We start from the raw sequence: 22133 nt of genomic DNA, 5'->3' as shown, positions 1-22133 counted from the left end.
AAGAAAATCTTAATGTCTGAACTCAATGGAGGAAATACCATCAAGGCCGTCAACACTTGAGCATTAGATACAGAGCTGGAATAAGTGGACTGGGCTCAAGCAGAACTAAAAACAGTGGATAAGAAGACCAGAAAAATAATGACAATGAATCATGTGCTTCATCCACACAGTGACATTGACAGACTCTATCTACCAAGGCAAATAATGCTGCAAGTACATCAGATGGTTGAAAAAGAAAAATGGCTTTGGAAGAATATCTGAAGGACAATGATGAAGATGCACTGAAGTTAGTATATCAGGAAGGCTTACTGATTACTGGAGAGACCAAACTGGCCTACAGGAAAAACCAAATGAACAGAATGGAGGCATGGGAATGCAAAGCACTACGTGGCCAGTACAATAAAAGAAATATCAGGGAAAGCAGATAATAACAAGACCTGACAATGGCTAAGAGCAGGAAAATTGAAGAAAGAGACCAGGTTATTAATTCAGGCTGCACAAGACCAAACATACATAGCCAGAATTGAGAAGACAGTAAGTGCTGCCTATGCAAAGAAGCTAAAGAAACACTGAACCACCTAGTAAGCTGCTGCAAAAAGATTACACAGACTGACCACAAAGTAGCAACAATAGTGCATTGGAAGATCTGCAAGAAATATCACTTGCCTGCAAGAATGTACTGATAGGACCATAAAATAGAGAAAGTAATAGAAAATGAAGAACTTCAATTGTTCTGGGACTTTAGAATTCACACAGACAGGCACCTACCACATAACATTCCCGACTTAAAAAATGTAGATAAGAAAGACAAAAAAGTCTGGAAAGTGTACGTGGCAGTGCCTGGAGACAGCAGAATAGAAGGAAAAAGAACTGGAGAAGAAAACAAAATACAAAGATCTACAAATAGAAATAGAACAGCTGTGAGAAAGGCAAGCAAGAAGAAGAAAGTAGAAATAGATGCAAACCCAAAACAATGAGCACCACTTGAACACCATTGGCATTGACATATTCACCATCAGTCAATTGCAAAAGGAGGACAGCTTCCATACTGCAATGATATCTGGAATCCTGTGCCAAAAATGCCAAACCCTGTCTGAACATCTGGCTGATTGTGCAATGATTAATAATGATGATGGTAGTGGTGGTGATGATGATCGTGATGATTTATTTTTATTTTATTTTAATCCCATTTATATCCCACCCTTCTCCGAAGACTCAGGGCGGCTTACAAGCTTAACAGTAGCCTTCATTCTATGTATATGCCTGCTTGTTAGGGCTTTCACACACACCCCCAAGCGGCATTATTACAAAGTCAGCTTAATTGCCCCCAACAATCTGGGTCCTCATTTTACCTACCTTGGAAGGATGGAAGGCTGAGTCAACCTTGAGCCTGATGGGACACGAACCTGCACTAATTGCAGGCAGCTGGTGTTACTTAAGGAGGCATTAGCCCACTGCTCCACCAAGGCTCCTTTGATGATAATAATAATATCTGGTTCATTGATATTGCAATACCAGGTGATACACAAATTGAAGAGAAACAGCTAGGAAAAAATAATGAAATATTGTGATTTGCAAATTGAAGTTAAGTGACTGTGGAGGAAGAAATCAATTGTTGTACCAATAGTAATAGAAGCCCTTAGAGCACGGGTGTCAAACTTGCCGTGTCATGTCGCGACGTATCACAATTTTTTCACATTACCGGAGCTGGGGTGGGCGCGACCTCTGCATGATGCAACCAGCCCATGGGCCGGCAGTTTGACACTCCTGCCTTAGAGCAATACCCAAAGGGCTGCCTAGAACACAGGTCGGCAACCGGAGCCGCTTTCGGCAGCTTCCTCAAAGAGCGGCGCCGCTGCCCCTTCGCACGGAGGTACGCGCGCACCTCCCCAAAGGTTTGGGGAGGTGCGCGCGCAACTCTGGTCGTTCGGAGAGGTGCGCGCGCACCTCTCGGAATGGGCAGGGGCGCCGCTCTTTGAGGAAGCTGCCACGGCCCGTCTGCAAAGCTGCCGAAAGCGGCAGCTTTGCAGACGGGCCGTCGCCATCGGGCAACCGGGAACCGGTTCCATCTCATTTTTAAAAAAATTGGCAGCCGCGTGCGTCCGCGCATGCACAAAAAAAACCTTTTTGCGCATGCGCGTGCATGGACACACGCACGCGGCTCCCTCTTTTTTTAATTTGTGATGGAACCGGTTCCCAGTGGCTCTTTTTCTTTTTTAGGTTGCCGACCCCTGGCCTAGAATATTCTGAGTTTACAATATTCTGACCCTACTTGGAACTGCTTATATACTCAGACATTCGCTCTTAGGTCCTTGGTTAGGACTTGAATTGTTAAATTGTCGAGTTTACCAGACCCAGAGTGTGAATTGAATTGAAGATTAACTAAGAGTAATAATAATAAAATAATAAAATAATATCCAAGCACTGTATTTTCAATATATATCCGTAGAATTTTGTTTTTTTTTCCTGATATTAGCAAAATCTGGCTGATAACAGTATGTCATGATAGAATACTTTAGTTTCAGGAGTACTTGCTATTGTGGAAGAAAAGGATATGCAAACTATTAATGTATAGCAACTTTGATTGTATTGTGACCTTTCTATTCGGAGCCAAGAAACAATAATGTTTATAGAACAAAATAATAATTGTACAACATCTGTACAATTTTAAGGTTTCTATATTGAACTATGAACGGTATATACCACAGGTCTGCAACCCGCGGCTCCGGAGCCTCGTGCGGCTCTTTCAGCCATCTCCTGCGGCACCCCGTCTTCTGCTATGTGTAGTCCAAAAAAAAAAGTGGGACTAAAAAAGTTTAACCAATCAATTCAAATATGCAGGGTAGGTGCATATCTCGCCTTGGCTCCACTCTTCAGTCAAACCTTGTTCTGCACATGTGCGCATGTACGCGCATGTGCACACATTTTTTCCGGCTCCCAGTTTTTCCTTTTGTGAGGGAACCAATTCCGAGTGGCTCTTTCACTGTTTCAGGTTGCTGACTCCTGGTATATACTAAACTAACTCCTACTTACTCTCTCAAGAATGGATACACCAGGCAGAAAGAAACAGTTGGCTTGGATAATATTTTTCCTTCCTTTTCCTTATGTGTGGTATGATGGATACATTTTTTCCTTAATCATACTCATTGTACAGACTCCATCTCCTTCATACATGCTAACCTATGCTAGCATACAGGCTAACCTATATGGCCAATAGGGACTTTTTAAGTTACACCATTAAGTCCTAATTGTCACAATCTTCCCATTACCCTATTAGACACTCTGTTTCAATTTATTCCTAAATGTGAACTTGTGAGTGAGATGATTGTACAATCTGGGGGGCAAATTGAAGCTTCTATATAAATGTGCTAGCTTTTTAGAATGTTTTTCCTGCCAGAATTGTTTAAAAGCTTGCCTTCTGTCCTACATGGTTCCCCCCCCCCCACACACATTTCTCCTACGTACTTCTGGCAATATCCATCAACTATTACTACAAGCTCAAGGATAGAGACTGTAGGTTATTATGTATATTAACATATGTCTGTGTGGTTTTCTTTCCTGTGTGATAATACTGTACATGAATTCTAAATGACTTGTGAGAAAAATGTAGGAGCCACCAAAAGAGGGAAAGAAGAGGTGATAAAACATATTTAAATTGTTCAGTAAAGAAGTAGTTTAAGTAAGATTATATAGTTAAGAACAAAATAAATCCTAGAATCCAAAATGTATCCTTAAAATTTTCTATTGGGTAATTGGGTCTATTGGGTAGCATAAAATGAACTTTTCATGTAGTTGAAAAGAAGAAATAGATGAAGAAAACAAAAATATCTGGAAATATAGGTTTTGTAAAAAAAAAGGATAGATGTAGTTAGTATCTCAGTATAGCTGTATGGGTCCAATGTGATAAGGGGATGGATTTAAATTATAACTTTATTTATGAAACTTCTTTAAAAATTGACTACATAAGAAAGAAAGCAAAAGAAATTAAAGCCAATAGAAAATAAAAATGAACCATAGCAAAAACCATATTTGAGACTTTGGAAAAAGTTCAGAGAAGAGCTGCAGACTAAAACATGAAGAGATCAAAGGCCTGGAGACTAAAACGTATGAAGAAGGCTGCAGGACTTGGGTTTGGCTAGTCTGAAGAAAAGAAGAAACGGGCGACATGATAGCAGTATTCCAGTATTTGAAGGTGTCGTTGTTGTTGTTAGCTGCGAAGTCGTGTCCGACCCATCGCGACCCTATGGACAACGTTCCTCCAGGCCTTCCTGTCCTGAGGGTGTCATACTATTCTCCAAAGCACCAGATGGCAAGACAAGAAACAATGGTTGGAAACTGACTAAAGAGAGAAGCAACCTGGAATTAGGAGGAAACTTCCTAATAGTGAGGACAATTAACCAGTGGAACAGCTTGCCTTCAGAAATCGTGGATGCTCCATCACTGGAGGTTTTTAAGAGACTAGACAGCATTTGTCTGAAATGGTATAGGTGGTGAACCTATGGCACAGGTGGCATACAGAGCACCTGTGGGCATGCGTGGGCATGCGTGTTGTCGCCCCAGTCCTAGGCCTTCAGCTGGGTTTTATAAAACCTTTTCGCTTTAGGCCTTCACCGCCGTGTATAAAAAAAGGTTCAATCAATCAATCGATTTCAACTTCTCGTGGGATAAAAAATGTTCTCGCAAAGTTGGAATTGATTGATAGAACTTTTTAGTTCCACCTAGTCTGCCTTTACCACTGCAGCCACGCCCACCCAATGGGCCATGCCCACCCTTGGCCACCCCCACCCAAAGGGATATGACCACCTGACGCCCGATGATACATAAGTGGATTTTGGGTTGCAGTTTGGGCACTCAGTCTCTAAAAGGTTTGCCATCACTGTATAGTTTCTCCTGCTTGAGCTGGGGGCTGGACTAGAAGACCTCCAAGGTCCCTTCCTGCTCTATTCTATTCAAAAACAATTTGCCACCATTCACTATATCTCTAAACACATTTCTATATTTACAAACCACCCTTGTTTCCATCACGTCCATGTAATATTTTATACTGTTTTCTGTTCTTTAAGTGTTTCACTTCTCTAGTGACTCTTCTAACTCCATCCAATTACAATTTACTCACTTTTTCATTTTTTCATTGCTTATTAACTGTTCCATCATATATTTGTGTTGTGAGTCAATGCATGTTAATTTCCCCTCTATGATTAAATCATGTTAACATACTTCATTCATATTGATCACTAACTCTTGCATTCAGTTATAGTCACTTAGCACAGATTATTTCTTGAACCTATTTCTTCTTGCCTTAGCACAAGTAACTTCTTAATTATACCATTTCCATTATATTTAATTTAATTTTATGTTTCTCATCACATACCCAATTCTTTCTTTCAGATAACAAAGTTGGTACCAACAAATACTCATCTTCACAATAGAGACATTCACTATTCACTATGTTTCTACCATCTTTTCAAATCTTAAAAATTCTTAATGTTAAGTAAGTATTCTATCAAGATACAGAAATTCACATACCTTTTCTAATTTTTTCCATTATTTACATTTTACTTTCACTCATTCATTTTTTCAGTCTATCCGGGCCTTTAAAAGATTAATTTTCAGATCTATTCACTATTCACTGCAATTTATCTAATTGCACTATTCACATACAATTTATCTAATATGATTATTAATCCTTTGGGTTGTCCGCCAATAACACAGTACTGTCTATACACAAAAGTAAATGCACATGCACATTCCAAATCAACATATCCATAATGTAGTGTCAAGTTTCCTTATGTACATATCCATACCTATATACTTGCATTCCAGACAATTTAAGCAGTATTTTTCTTCCCATTCAGTTAGTTGAAAACTTCTGGCTTATATCCATTTGCAAAACAATGTTTTATTTTCATCTAAATATCTTTGCATTTTCTTTGCTTGTTATAAGCACTTTCCATAAAACTATGAATCTTAATATGCACTCACAAATATTTAGCTGGCACTACTTCTTTTGGCATATCTTTTATTTTTTTAAATTATAATTAAATATGTATCTTCACATCTCCACATGATTTTGTCAACTTTTAATTCAGAAGATATAGCCAATTGCTAAAACATTGGCAAGGAAAGAATGCCTTCTATGGTTAAGTCATTTCTGTGACAATGAATTCTTATACAGTAAGTTCCAGAATCTGACTGAAACAAGAAGAGCCAGAAATCTCTGCCCTCCCAGTACATTCTTTTGTCACTTAACAGACAAGAAAGAAGCAATTTATATATTATTCAAGCCTTACCAGATTGTACAAACACTGTTATTGTTCCATTTTCAGTAGTAGTAATTAGTTTGCATTCTTCTGTTTCAACAGTTTGCATCCTTTTTTAACCAAGCATAGTCTAACAAAGCAATTTATTATTTATTTTCTTTCTTGCAAACTAACTTTTCTTCCTAGAGACATAGTATCACATCATGATATAATATGAGCCTAATGTCTAGCACCGTGGTGGCGAACCTATGGCACGGGTGCCACAGGTGGCACGCAGAGCCCTCTCTGGGCATGTGTGCTGTCGCCCCAGTCCTAGGCCTTCAGCTGGGTTTTATAAAACCTTTTAGCTTTAGGCCTCCACCGCCATGTACAAAAAAAAGGTTCAATCAATCAATCAATTTCAACTTCTCATGGCATAATAAAAGTTCTCGCAAAGTTGGAATTGATTGATAGAACTTTTTAGTCCTACCTAGTCTGCCTTTACCACTGCAGCCATGCCCACCCAATGGGCCTTGGCCACCCCACCCAAAGGGCCATGACCACCCGACACCCGATGATACATAAGTGGATTTTGGGTTGCAGTTTGGGCACTCAGTCTCTAAAAGGTTTGCCATCACTGGTTTAGCATATGTAAACATTCTCTATGTCATTAATTACCAGGGCTATTGATATTTTCCTATCTAATTTTAATAAAAAAACATTACAAAGTTAATCTTTGCGTGTTAGGCATTCTTCATAATCCACAGAACTGATAGGGAACCTGAGATTAGTAAATGTTTCTCAGACGAATAAATATTTTAACTGTTTTCCAGCCTTCTGGTCCATTGACCAAAAGAGTATCCCATGACACTTTTCCTTTTCAGCACTCTTCTTCTCTGGATAATATCCTTGAATGTTTCAGTGACTCAACTAACATCACACAAATCCTTATCAGTGTAGACTGCTCAGTTCATTTTAGCTTTACCAACACCCTTCATTCTGAGTAATGATAAGAGTCTATCTACATTTGCCACTGGAACTGTCTATTCCATATTATCCATTATAGCATTTTTAACTGTCAATCAAATCCTTAGTTGCTGTAATGCAAAATCTCTTCAGTCTTAACAAATTATCCTGGGTGCTTTTAAGATTTCTCTCTCTTTTTTTATCAGCATCATACCTGCCTATGAGGATTACACCCTATTCACAGTACAACACATTATCAGTAAAGTAAAATACAGATTTGAAACTGAATTGAAACTCTCTCTCCTCCCATTTACATGGATATGGATATATATTACCAAACCTGTGGTGACTGCATGCTTATCACACAGAGATACATATGTGATAATTATATATTCTTTCCATACTACCGTTCTATTTTCTTGGCTAAATCTCATATGAAAGCCAAAGCTTCCTTTTTCTTTTTGGCTCCAATAGCAATATGGATCTCATGGAAGTTATTACACAAAGGTGTGGAACTCTGTCCTATTTCCTACCATAGCAATTCCTGCCTTATGTCCATGCCTGCTGGGGAACACTCCTACTGCTGTGCAAATACTTCTCGATCTGTCTATATTTAAATTCAAATGGCTTTCTTAGCTATATGGCATCTGCTGTCTGGACTAACTTTATATTTAATTGAATATTTGAATACAATTTCTATGCATGTTAAATCTGCAGATAATAGAAAACACTATTTGTGATGTGCAGTTTTCTGAATCACTCAAAGTGTGTACTCAGCACATATAGTTATGAACATGTAGAATCCCTATTAATTCTCCTACTGAATACTGTATACTTAAATCATAAGCCAAAAATGGAATTTCATGAAGAATCTTTATAAGGTCAAGGGTGATTGGTTTCTGCTAAGAACATTCAGTCAGCTTTTTCCAGCTAAGGAGACAAGATTAGCCCATTCATGCAGCACTCTTTTCTTTGCAGAAATAAGACAGTCTTTCAACTCTCTTTAAGATTTATTGTTCACAATTAAAAACCTAATTTCTCTCTCTAAAAGCAAAGCAAAAAAACCAAACAAAAGTCCTCTGTATTTTATGCTGTTTTCATCTATTATCTCTGGAATAAATAAGGAGCCATTCCCTTAGGCAGCTTTCTTTTTGTCTGAGCTGAATAAAATAAAGCCCATATTGCTTATCCTTCCTCAAGTGGAACAGCAACAAAGTCTTCCAAGCGTAAGAAATTATCCTACAGGCATTTAAAACAAAAGCAGCAGCAGCAGCAGCTAGAGTAAGTGTTAACGCTGTAACAATGGATGTTCCTGCTCTGACAACTGATGGAAATTGCAGCCATTTTTACTTTGCTTTTAACATGCTTTTTCTTCTTTTTAGAGATCAGATGTTGAAGTGGGGATGGGGTGAATGCTTGAGCTCAGCTAGCCATAATAATAACGCAGCTCCATGGGAACTCAAGGACACAAACCAATAATATTTTGACTAGCTGAGGAGAGAGCCAATGCTCCAGGCTAATTGGAGAATGTGAATTATGACTGCTTTGTGGGGGTGGGACTTGCAATTCCTTACTTTGTATCTGGGGGAAGGGAATCTAGTTTTGGGTTCAACTATGTAGTGCCAATACTTTGTTTCCTGAATAAAATGTTCCTTAAGGAAGAATTCTTGCTTTGAAGTTCTTTAATGGATTTCATCTATTGGAACCATGACAGTAAGACAAACAAATCTATTTACTAAAAACAGTTATAAGTTGTTCTAGATTATGGCTTGATCAAACAATTTTGCTGCCCTAAATCCTTGACTTGATTAATAATATTTTCTCCCAATCTTTCTAGGAGAACCAATAATAAACATATAGCAAGAACAACTTACTTGCAATAAGTTTGGATACATAGTTTATGGGCGTCTTGCAACATCTTGATCCTACACTCGTGGTTCTATCTTTTAATGAATGCAAAAAAACTGCTATTACTATATTTTTACCACACCTTTCAAACAAGACCAGTAAAACTGCTGTCCCATATTAGATCAGCGAGAATATGTGTACGGATAACTGTACAGATCTGCACATTGTGGAAACGAAACAACTTTATAAGCATATGGCACAACATAGGACAAGAGTCAGCAGTCCATCTGCATTTAAAAGACAAAGGCAACTCTTTCGAAGACAGCAAAGTCCACATTTTGGACTTCTCCAATGAATTTGCATGCATGATATGGCCAAAACAAATCAGATATAGTGATGCTTTTAGTAATATGTTTAGTTTTATATGATTTAACACCTCTCAGTTATTCTGGCTGTCCATGGTGTATGCAATAATTTAAGCCAGTACAAAAGCTCAAAGGTGTCACTTCTTCTGTTATTCTTACTATCCAATTCTCACACCAATACATCATTACAGGGAAGCCTGCTTTTTGTATTTATATCAATATCTCTGATTTTCCAGATCTCTCTCATTTTAACCATTGCAGTGTGGCCTAAGGTTATCATACATTTGATTTTAGGAGTAGAACTACCATTGTGAACAATTTTAGATCCAAGGAAGATACATTAGATTGTTGCTTGATGGTTGCCACTCAAAAGCAGATTGTTAAGAGGACTAGGGGAAAGGGATAGGTAAGCAGAATTAGAAGAAAATGGACCCATAACCCAAAGTCAATACCAAGGCATACAGAGCCCTTCACTTTCCTAAAAATAGCCACAGAAACTATTCTAGATGATGTCTATGGAGATTCTCAGTCATTCAGGTCACAGTTATCCCAAAAATGCTTTTTCACAAGGCAGCTGGACTTTCTTGTTTTTCTTCGAAGATGTTTCACTTCTCATCCAAGAGCTTCTTCAGCTCTGACTGGATGGGGGGGGGGGAATGGAAAGATTTATACTCTTGCAGACAGCTGTTCATTTGCATTCTTTTAACAAGTTGTCAAAGCTACCTGGAGGCTTATCTGTGTCTTCAGGGTCACCTGAGTAGTGCAAAAGGGTATGGAGTCTTCTTGGAACTATTGAAAGGACTGTGTTGTAGACTGGAGATAGATGATGTCATTTACCTCCCCTCTGTTGAGAGAGGACCGTTCAGTTTTGACACAGATGGCCTCTTTGATGCCTCTTTCAAACCAGCGGTCCCCTCCGTCCAAAATGTGGACTTTGAGAAATTTACTTCCTGTAGAGCAGGGGTGTCAAATTGCAACATCACGTGATGTGTCATAACATATCAATACTTTTTTCCCATTGCTGGCAATGGGGTGGGCACGGTTTCACCATGATGCATCCGGCCTGCAGGTTGGCAATTTGACACCCCTGCTGTAGAGAGTTACTGAATGATGACATCAAAGATCGTGTTAAAAGAGTGTTTTGTTTTATTACTCACATTCATGTTCTGGGAGTAGAATTACTCTTCACAGAAAGCTTCAAATCTCTTCATTTTTAAAAAATACTAAAAAGACTCATACAGTATACTTTCACTATTATTAATATTTTCAACACTAAGGTAAGCTCTCAATTCCTATATGGAGTTGCCATTAGGGTCAAGAGGGTGTCATCAAATCTAAATGATAGTTTAGTTTCTTACATGTCTTATATATTCCCAACATAGACATTCTATGGGAGACAGGATAGTGTCCTATAGAAGACACAGCTGCTAGCCCATAAGCTTTGACTGAAATGTATATATACTCTTTGAAACAGCTTCAGTGTTACTCTTAATTCTTTAGATAGGTAACAATTGTTTCTGAATGACTCTGGTAGTTCAAAGACCTTATTATATCTTCTCTGTCAAATTGGGGGTATAATTTTGCAGTTGCATTAATAAATCAATCACTGAGATTTCCCTTTCAAAACCTCTTTGTTTATGTCACCAAGCCATTTTAGAATTTTATTTGAGAAATATTTTCAGCCAAGCTGCTTAGTATCATTACACTGGTAATGGTGTTTAAGGCCCTACATGGCATGGGTCCATTTATATCCCGCCCTTCTCCGAAGACTCAGGGCAGCTTACAAGCTTAGCAGTAGTACTTAATCTGCAGGACATAATGTTGAATCTTTTGAAAAATTTCAGTTCTATTTTCTTGATTTAATTGGAATTTGCAATTTCAAGTGAAATTGGTGGTAAAAATATTTCAGGTTGTTATTAGGTATTTGGGTTCATTAGTCTTTTAAATAGACGGAGAGATTAGCAATGTGCATATCAGATGATGGCATTTATCAGAATGGAGGATGAGCAAAACAATATGCTTCGTAAGGTGATGAGAAGTTGTTGAGTCTGGTAATATTGGTAGTGGTCTGAGCAGAGAGTTAGTATGGAAAGCCAAGAGGATGACCTTGGAGAAGCTAAGTAACAGTAGAAAAAAAACACAGAAAAGCAGTATTGTGGTTCCTTTCTTTACTGTTAGCTTCTTTGTCTGAGTGGGTAGTTCTTTGATTACTTTACTTTTTGATTGTTGGTCTAGCATTAATGTTAATCTTTTTTCCCCCTGAGTGTTAATTGCTGGGGAAGGTGTGTTTTGATCTTTTTGTTCCCTTTTTGGCTTTTTGATTATCTCTTTTGAATGGTACGTAAATATTGATTCTCTCTATGTGCCTGTTGAGAGCTGGTTTGCCTGAATGCAAAGCTTCCGTGAATTCTCTACTGTTTTTGAACTTGGTTCAGTCTAGGATGCTCACATTTTCCCAGTTAAATATGATTAATTCTATTCATGTGTTGTGAAATGAAGCAATTTTCATCATGTCTTCTGACTTCTAGCTGGTGTTCATGGATACATTCTATAATGAAGAGAAAATTTGTAAGAAAAACATTGTGCACCAAGAGAATGAATTGAATACAGATAGTCCTTTATTTACAACCACAACTGAGCCCAAATTTTTGTTTTTAAGCTAAGCTGTTTTGCCCCATTTTACCACCTTTCTTGCCACAATTGTTAAGTCTATCGCTGCAATTGTTAAATTAGTAATGTGTATGATAAGTGAATCTGGCTTCCCCATTGACTTTGCTTGTCAGAAGATATGCACATAACCTTGGGATATTGCAGCTATCATAAATATAAACCAGTTCCCAAGCATCCAAATTTTGCTCATGTGTCAATGGTCATAGATCACTTTTTCATACTGCAAAGTATGAAAAATGGTCTTAGATCACTTTTTCCTGGTCCATTGTAACTTTGAATGGTCACTAAATGAATTGTAAGTTGAGGACTATCTGTACCTATTTATTCCTGCTATGTAGATTTTATTTTACAGTTTTCTTTGAGCAACATGTATTTAAATTCTTGCAAAATATACAGTATTAATGCAACTAATACAATAACTAGCATCTTAGTTGATGTAGGCCTGAAATTAAAATGATTCTAAGCACAGCTACTAATATGTGAATTATATTTAGTTATTGTCTTCATACCCAAACAACATGAAATTAAATAATTGCCAAAGTTTTTTAAATATACACTAATTGCATTGTTATCCGTCTTCCATCCTTCTCTTTATTTGTTTCAGGGGTTTTAGATACTTTTGTTAACAGAGCTCACTGAAGGTAACTAAACATGAGAAGAAAGTTAGACTTGTCTGTCCTGACTGATTATGAAGCTGAACATGTTCTTCAAGTGGTCCAACGAGATTTTACCCTCCGCAAAAAAGAAGAAGATCGACTGAAGTAAGTATTAAGACAAATATATTATTTGGAAATTAGAAAACTGTTTATTTGTTGTTATGCATCCCCTTTTTATACTAACATACTACATTACAAATTAAATTCTTTTTAGACACTTACAAAAACAACCCAGTAAAACGCAGATTCTAAGGTTTGTAAATTGGCATCAAAGAAACAAGTTGACTCTTATTTCTGCATATATATTTTGTTTTCACTCACAGAACTATATCTTAAAAATTCACATTATCAACTGTTTTAAAAAGGGCTAACCATTCAAGCCAGATAAGAAAGTTGCAGCTACCATTAGTATGATTTCTCATGCCTCTTTGTTCTTGGAACGTGACACATACAGTACAGTAATAATTTTTAGAGACCTGAAGCAATGTGCTTTGCCCTCCCTAAGGTACTGCTTAAATTATTTGGGATGTTTACTCACTATTGGTTGAAGCAGTTCTTCTGAATCAATAGGACACTCCGCCATGGCTAGGACAGGCTCAGAAAACTTCCTAGCTATTTTGAACTAATTCAGTGAGCTTCGCTCTTTGACCACCAGGGGCACTGTCTGCATGGTTAGAGACTTCAGGGAAGTTCCCCCTTTGGCCACTAGGGGGCACTGTTTATGTGGACAAATGCACACCTGTTATATGCAGATTAGCCACCGGGGGCGTTACTTGCATGAGTAGGTACTTCAGCGAAGTTCACCCTTTGGCCGCTAGGGAGCGGTGTTCATGTGAGTGGTGACTTCAGCTAAGTTCACTCTTTGACCACTAGGGAGCGCTTTCTGCATGTTTGGAGTCAAGCCTTTTATTTGCAGATCAGCCACCGGGGTGCTGCTTGCGTGAGTGGGTACTTCAACGAAGTTCACCCTTTGACCACTAGGGTTCACTGTTTGGAGACAAGCCCTTTTTTTGCAGATCAGCCACTCTGGGTGCTGTCTGTAAGTAGGGGCACCACTAGGGGGCACTCTCTGTGTGGGTAAATGCAAGCTTGCTGTTGCAAGTTGCTACTGCTCAGTGCTGCCCCTAGATTTCACTTGGAAACGAAGTCAGCCAAATTCTGTCTTCTTAGAACCACAAGCTGTAAGCCGATCTGGAACTACTAAGGATTTGCCTGTTCTTCAGTCAATTCCAACCACAGGTTGTGAAACTTTGCAGTTTCTAACAAAGGTTAATCTGCAGCTTTGTTTCCCTTGTGTTGATCTAGTGCATGGGGATAGCTTTTACATAAGCAGCTTGGTTTAGGCTTTATTTGCAGGTAACATAAATGTAGGCTTGTTTGCAGGTTGCCACCAGAGGGCGCCACGTATGGACTTCCTGAGATGCCTTATTCACAAGCAGTTTAATGTTAAAATGTTTGCATTGCAGACAGCATAAATGTAGGCTTGTTTGCAGGTTCCCACCAGAGGGCACTGCTGCATTTGCCTATCCTTGGGACAGTTTTTGCCTTTGAAACAAATGCTTTTCTTACCGTCTGCATTCCTTTAATTCCAAAGGGAGGGGTTGAGGAATAGGAGTCAGTTTCCTCCCACCAGTTGCCTGGTTACCAAGACAATTTATTACTATATTGACCAGCGAAAGGCCCCAGGGTTTCTGAGTAATATGCAGACAAAGGAAACAAATTCTATGAGAATTACTTTTGGGCTGAACTGTTTGCAAGCAGAGGACATACTGGCTACAATACCTTTTCCTTTCAAATGCAAACTGGAATGCTTTGGCTTAACAACAGGGAGGCCGTTTACACAAATGCTTGGAAGTCAACAAACAGACAAGTTTTTTCTCACTTTGAACGATGAATTAGAAAGAATTCAAGACAGAATCCCCAAGAAGTCAAAGAAGAGGGAGACACCACCTTTCCACGCTTTCTGAGCTGTTTCCTCTGTCTGGGCAAGCTGAGAACTCATTTGCATCCCAATCATGCTGTTTGCATGCAGAGGAGAAGGGGGGCGGTTCAAAGCTTTTCCAGATGAAGCGAATGGAAATCTCGCTTTGAAACGCTGGCTAACACACTTGGAAACACATTATTAAGATACAAGACAAGAGATATCTAACAAAGAAAACATTAGGTGAGGAATTCATCTCTGTTGATGTAAAAAAGATTAATGGAGTCATCTTGTATAATATAAACATAAGATAAATGATAATAAAATTATTTTTTTTGAATATCTTATGAATCAATTAGTACTCTTTTCTTATGAAAACTGGTGTATTTTGGATGATTGGAATAAAGTGACCACCCCAACCCCTGATAGAATATCTACCAAAGAGATCAAATCCTCTGAGGATAAATTATCAAATATTTTCTTCAAGATGATGGACAAATTTGTATTAGAGTTATGAAGGTAAAAATAGACTTGCCAGAAAATATATTTTCTTTTCAGAATGACATAAATCAGTCTCAAGAATTGATATTACCGTAAATGGATTTCTAAAAGCCTCCCAAATAAAAAATTAGAAGTTTATATTTTTGCCTAATTTTTTTTCAAATTCTAATCTAATTATTTGGAAACTCAGAAAAAAGATTTTGAATGATAAATAAAATGAATCTATTTTAATAAAAGGGAGACATTTTAAAAGACTCCAAAAATTTAAATGAATATTTTGACAATTTTGACAAAGAGATAAATTTAATGATCATTGGAGATGCTACTAAAGCAGACATGTCAAACTTGCAACGTCACATGACATTGTGTGATGTATCGGAGCTTTTTCCCCATTGCCAGCAATGGGGTGGGCACGGTTTTGTCATGACACGTCCGGCCTATAGGCCGGCAGTTTGACAACCCTGTACTAAAGTAATCATGAAGGGTTACTTTATACAGTATAACTGTTTAGAGGAGACAAAATCTCAGGAAAAGATCCTGGATGGAATTAGAAATAAAGAAATTGAATTGGAAGACTCCAATGGATTCTAAAATTGTACAACAAATCAAATTGTTACATCAACAGTTGTCTATGTTAAAATTCCAAGAAATAGAAACTAAACTGAATTACATGAAACTGAATCATTTTGAATTTGCAAATAAACTAGGGAGATGACCTGTATACAAACTGAGAAAGGAAAAGAAAAAAATTATAGAGATACTTTCAGGAATGTGATGTAATAACAGATAAAATGATCTCATTAAAAAGTCTTTTTCTAACTTTTATTCCAATCTTTATAAGAAACAGGAACTAGATACAGAAAAAATAGATAATTATCATAAAGATAACATTTTAGAATCCATTGGAGTCTTTTGCAATTCAATTTCTTTATTTCTAATTTCATCCAGGATCTTTTTCATCTTTTCCTTAGATATTGTCTCCTCTAAACTGTATAGAGGATACTTTATAGAGGAGTACTTTATATACTGTATAAAGTAATCCCTCTTGATTATTTAGTAACATCTCCAAGTCATTAAATGTACCGTATTTTCTGGCGTATAAGACGACTTTTTAACCCATGAAAATCACCTCAAAAGTTGGGGGGTCGTCTTATACGCCCAGTCGTCTTATACGCCGGAAAATCAGCAGGCCTGGGAAGGCACGCCCTCCCCTCTCTCTGTAGAGGAAGCAGGGCAGGCTGGCGTCTGGCGGGAGCCGGCAGGGCAGTCTTGCGCACGCGTGCGTGCGCAGGACTGAACTGCCAGCTCCCGCCCAAAGCTCTTCCCTCTTGAGGCAGCACTGCTCCCTGGCTCCTAAGGAGTCCTTGGGGATGCTGCCTCAAGAGCCATGGCAGGCGCCTCACGCTCTTGAAGCAGCATCGGTGGAGCCGTCCGACGTCGGGCAGGAGCCGGCAGGGCAGTCCTTCCCTCTTGAGGCAGCATCCCCGAGAATTCCTTAGGAGCCGGGGAGCGATGCTGCCTCAAGAGGGAAGAGCGTCAGGCGGGAGCCAGCAGGGCAGTCCTGCACGCACGCGCGTGCGCAGGACTGCCCTGCCGGCTCCCACCAGACGCCAGCCTGCCCTGCTTCCTCCACAGTGAGAGGGGAGGGCGTGCCTTCCCGGGCTCGCTGATTTTCCGGCGTATAAGACGAAAAATCTTGAAAATCATCTCAAAAGTTGGAGGGTCATCTTATACACCCAGTCTTATATGCCAGAAAATACGGTATCCTTTTGACAAAATAATCATTTAATTTCTTTTTGCAGTCTTTTAAAATGTTTTGTTTTTATGAATATAGATTCATTTAATCTATCATTCAAATATTTATTCTCAGTTTTAAAAGAACTGGATTAAAGATTGGAATAAAGGTTTTAAAAAGTTTCACAACTAAGAAACAACTTATGAATGAACCAATAACCCCTTTGAAATATCAGAAACTATTAAAAAATGAAAGTAGTCAAAGCTTCAAATATAGATGGTCTTACAAGTCAATATTTTAAATGTTTTGAAGACCAATTCCCACAGTCATTAAAAATACATAATAAAAAATCTTGGAAAGAGACAACATTGCCGGCAGGTGAGAGATTGCCGGCGGGTGACACCCAGGGATAGGGCCTTCTCAGTGGGAGCGCCTGCCCTCTGGAACCAGCTGCCGGTGGAGCTGAGGACTGCCCCCGACCTCCGATCATTCCGCTGGGGCCTGAAGACCTGGCTCTTCGAGCTCTCGGGCCCAGGCTGAGGAGAAAATTTTAACTGGGGTTTTTAAATGTACAGGGTGAATTTAATATTTTTAACTGGTTTTTAACTTTTGTATGTTTTGATTTTTAATTCCCTGTAAACCGCCCTGAGTCCTCAGGGAAAGGGTGGTATATAAATATAATAAAATAAAATAAATAAAATAAACATTGCGTTATTACCAAGGGAGGGTCAAGGTGCCTTGATAAAAAAAACACTATAGACCAATTTCATTACAAAATGCAGGTAGTCCTCGACTTATGACCACAATTGTGCCTAAAATTTCTGTTGCTAAATGAGACATTTGTTAAGTGAGTTTTGCCCCATTTTATGATCTTTCTTGTCATAGTTGTTAAGTGAATCACTACAAATGTTAAATTAGTGACACAGTTATTAAGTGAATCTGGCTTCCCCATTGACTTTGCTTGTCAGAAGGTTACAAAAGATGATCACATGACCCCAGGATACTGCAACCATCGTAAATATGAGTCAGTTGCCAAGTGTCTGAATTTTGACCATGGGGATGCTAAAAGGTCACGTATGAAAAACGGTAATAAATCACTTTTTTCAATGATGATGTAACTTCAAATGGTCACTAAATAAACTGTTGTAAGTCAAGGACTACCTGTAATTATAAACTTTAAAACAACCATCAACCAATTTATTAAATAATTATAAAAAATGTTATTTTGGCTGAAAAACTGAAGAAGGTTTTATATTCAAGACTGGCTTGTCATGAAGACAACTGAGACATAATGTGAAAATTGTCTTGAATATGTTTGACTTTATAAAAAATTAAATTTGAATTTGTACTGTATGGCAATAATGAACATGTTATTGCTAAGCTTCATAAATTGTTATTGAAACTAAATTTGGAGAATGAATATGTGAAGTATTGCATGATTCGAAGGGCAAAATTTTTTGGATGCAGTATAAAGTTTGAATAATGGGAAAACATGGATTAAGGGTTTAACATTTACATTAAATAAAAGAAAATGTTTATAAAATGTTAGGGTAATGTGCAGTGGGAAATTAAGTTTAGCTAATTTATGGTCACTTTTCTTCACATATTTTATGTGACAAAAAACTTAAAGTGAGGACAAATGGAACATTTTTAAGAATGAAGCAGTTTTATAAATTTCATAAACAAAGAAAATACACTGTGATTTTTTAAAACAATCCAATTATTTTCATGGTATTTTCCAGAGTTCTGAAATATTAAAGCAAAATAGTTATTCTTAGTTTTATATGTTGAAAATTGTTTATTATGCATTTTTTTTCTTTAAACATTTGTCTATTTTGAATTCAGTCCATGGCACAATTCTACAACTAGAATTAGCAACAAAGAAATGGAAAACAAATACAGCTGGGAAACATTTACATACTATTAAGTTGATGTGAGATCAATTTATATTTTTGTTTTATGATCCCAAAAGCTAACATCTTCGAGCTAGCTAAACGACATTAAATGACATGCTTTTGTGCATCATTCTGTAGATTCCAAAAATATTACCATATGCTACAAGGCTATTCTACAGTAACTCTGTAAATGAAATAAGTATTAGCAACATTAATAAATGATAGATTGCATATTACAAAAGTGAATAATATTTTATTGCTTATTTAGGAATTTGTAAGTCATCGCTGGATAAATATCCTCTATCTGTTCTTCTTCATAGACAAATCATTTTGGTTTCATCATGTCTGAAGAGTATGGAAGAAATTTTACTAATATAAATTGTACTAATTCCAAAACCTACATTTGCTATACCTTAAGATTTTTTTAATGCATTTCAAGTTGCTATATTTTCCATGAAGAAAAGTCAATTTTGTTTCCTTAATGAATTATTTACGTTAAATTGTTTCTGTGCAAACTATCACCCATTATTATAAAAACAAAACCAACTTTCTTTTGAGTCAGGAATAATAAAGATGTCTTCTCAGCAATTATTCCTACTCTGTTTTTAAGTGGTATAATAGATGGTAAAATGTTCTATTAGAAAGTATTGGCTAATTCATACTACTATTGAAATGTAAAAAGTTGAGATTCAACAATGTCTTATTTTACTGCAACAGAGGGAGCGGAAGTCAACGCCTTTTGTTTCTTCCCCTCCCCTTCTTCCCACTTCTATTTTTCCCCTTTCCCTATTGTTGTCCTTTACTATTTGCTTTTCTATTTTCATATTTTATGTTATAAATGAATAAAATTATAAAGCATAAAAAGAAAGTAAAGGCAGACTTTCTAATAGTTATTTTAAATAAATTACTAGTCATACTCATTAGTAATAATTAATGATTAGGTCAATTATCTTAAGGACTTTCAACAAACAGATAGAAATTGGTTTTATTTCTAAAAATATTAAAATTAGAATTACTGATATTTATGAATTGTGAACTAAAGAAAGAATAATTAATGGATAGCAAGAAATCCAAGTTTTTTAATGTTTGCTTCTTTTGACTTGAATTTAAAATTAATTCATCAAAAGATTTTATGCTGAGTCCATAAGGCTTTTCAAAAAATATATCTCAGAAAAGATGAACTGTAGATTTTCTCTATTGAGGTTGTAAGAAATTTGAATATGATGACCATGTTGTGTTTTACAGTCTTTATGGAAATACATCACTGCACATATGTATAAAGAGGAGATGTTTTCAAGTTAAAGATGCTAATATTATTTTGAATTTAAATTTAAATTTGTGGAATATTTTTTTAAGAAATATATTTGTTTTATTTTATTTATTACATTTATTTGCTTCCCATCTCTCTTCAATACACACACACACACACACACACACACACACACAAGTGGCACAGTGAGGACGCATCTAACCTAATCTTCCTACAACATCTTCCCACATGTATATCTCTTCACTTCGTTTATTTATGATTGCCCAATTAGTGAAAAAGTTGCATCGGGAAACAGATTTTAATATTGGAGGAGAGGAGCTTACTGTAATTACACACTCATTCACACACCTTGCCCTGACAATGTACCCCTTTTCTTTCAGAACTGTCTACGCACAAGTTGGCCTTGTATTAGTAGGTGCAATGTCTAGTTTCTATTTAAAAATACCCTTCAAATCTTGGGCATAAAGTCTTGTATTTAGATTAACCAAAAACAAAAATAATATAGAGTAGAACATTTGGATTTCAGAGTATATGGATCAAATATGGACCAAATAGCTGTCTAATTTCAAACTTCCTAAACAGTTTGAATGTGAAAATAAAAGAATGCCTATTACACCAGTGTCATGATTATGGGCTTCTCAGAAATATCAGCTTGATTTTAGTTGTAGACAAGTGGCCAGACAAGATATTTCTTTGCTCTCATCCATAATGAATTATTATTCAGAGAATAATTTAAAATAAGCTACATATACTTGATATGTTTCTTTATATAATAAATATAATAAATTAATATATTTTAATATAATCTAATATAATATAAGGGTTATTTAATTAATTCAGTCTAGGAATACCTATTAAAACAGTTTGCTGAATGGGACCAAATAAAGCAGAGGTTGAGTTCAAAAGTGCAGGTTGGTTTTTTTTTATAATTTGTTATTTAGCAAAAATCCATACATTGGAAAATGGGGAGAGTTTAAATCTTATATAAATTTCTTCTTTAAATCTTCAGTATTTTGGTACTGCATTACTGAGAATAGGGAAAACTGTGCAATTTGATTTTGTATCTCAGATTGAAGAAAGAATGAAAGTTAAATTGAATTATGTTCAATTAAATTGAACATTACATTGAAAAACTGTATTATAGAAATAAATACCCAGGAAAGATATAAGTACTTTGTTCAATATGTGGCATATTATTTTGTGTGGTCACACTGTTATAATATTAACAAATTGATAAATTACACTGTCCTTGGAAAAACATGTAATCAATTTCCGAGAAATTGTATGTGTAAAGAAGTGCTTCATTTCTGAATTCTTCAAAATTCAGAATTCATATTGCAAAATACCAAGCAATTTGGTGCATTTTATTTGTCAATATCCACTCCAGAATGGAAGAAAAATAAAGATGGAGAGGTATGAAAAATTGAAGAGTAGTGTGGGCAGTAAAGTTACAGATTAAATTAATAGAAAAGTATATGGAAAGAAGGAGGACCACAGGACAAAAAGGAGAAAAATGTGGTTTGATTGTTTTTATATATATATTTCTAATAAGAAATTAGAAATAGAAATTTTAAGATATTTCTAATAATGAAGAGGTGAGAAGTAGGTATAAACCTATCCTAGTAGAGAGAAAGCCATTTTATTTTGTTGAAATATGTCCAGGCAATAGAATGACACTTCCCTTTAAGGACAGTGTTATTTTAATTACATTTTCATTTCTTTCCTCTTTTTTGGGGATTCCAGTGAAATGAAACAGAAGCTTGATGAAGAGGGTAACAAGTGTCGCATCCTTTCTAAGCACCAGATATTTAATGAGCGTTGTTGCATGCGTTGCTGCTCCCCTTTTACATTTCTCATCAATACTAAACGACAATGCCAAGACTGCAAATACAACATCTGTAAGAACTGCAGCTCTTATCAGAGGAAAGAGAAAGCTTGGCTCTGCAATATGTGTCAGCAAGCCAGGTAAGTTTCTATTGTGACATGACTAAGGTGATGCTTCTGACTCCCCCCCCTCTATTAAGTCATTAAGTCTAATGTCACATGAAAAGACACATTCAGTATTCA

General features: G+C 36.7%; 1 protein-coding gene across 8 annotated transcripts in view; it reads left to right on the top strand.

Moving 5' to 3' along the window:
• The window catches only part of MYRIP (myosin VIIA and Rab interacting protein), an 81444-nt gene that overhangs the window by 7787 nt on the left and 51524 nt on the right, over positions 1 to 22133 (top strand). For all 8 annotated transcript variants that reach the window (XM_083379345.1, XM_083379341.1, XM_083379346.1 and 5 more), the window contains exons 2-3: positions 12693 to 12849; positions 21810 to 22031. In XM_083379345.1, coding sequence (XP_083235471.1) covers positions 12740 to 12849; positions 21810 to 22031 — 332 coding nt within the window. In that variant the 5' untranslated portion in view covers positions 12693 to 12739. The remainder of the gene's footprint in view (positions 1 to 12692; positions 12850 to 21809; positions 22032 to 22133) is intronic.

Source organism: Vipera ursinii, assembly GCF_947247035.1.
Source record: "Vipera ursinii genome assembly, chromosome: Z".
Classification (NCBI taxonomy): domain Eukaryota; kingdom Metazoa; phylum Chordata; class Lepidosauria; order Squamata; family Viperidae; genus Vipera; species Vipera ursinii.
This window is presented reverse-complemented; position numbering and strand designations above follow the sequence as displayed.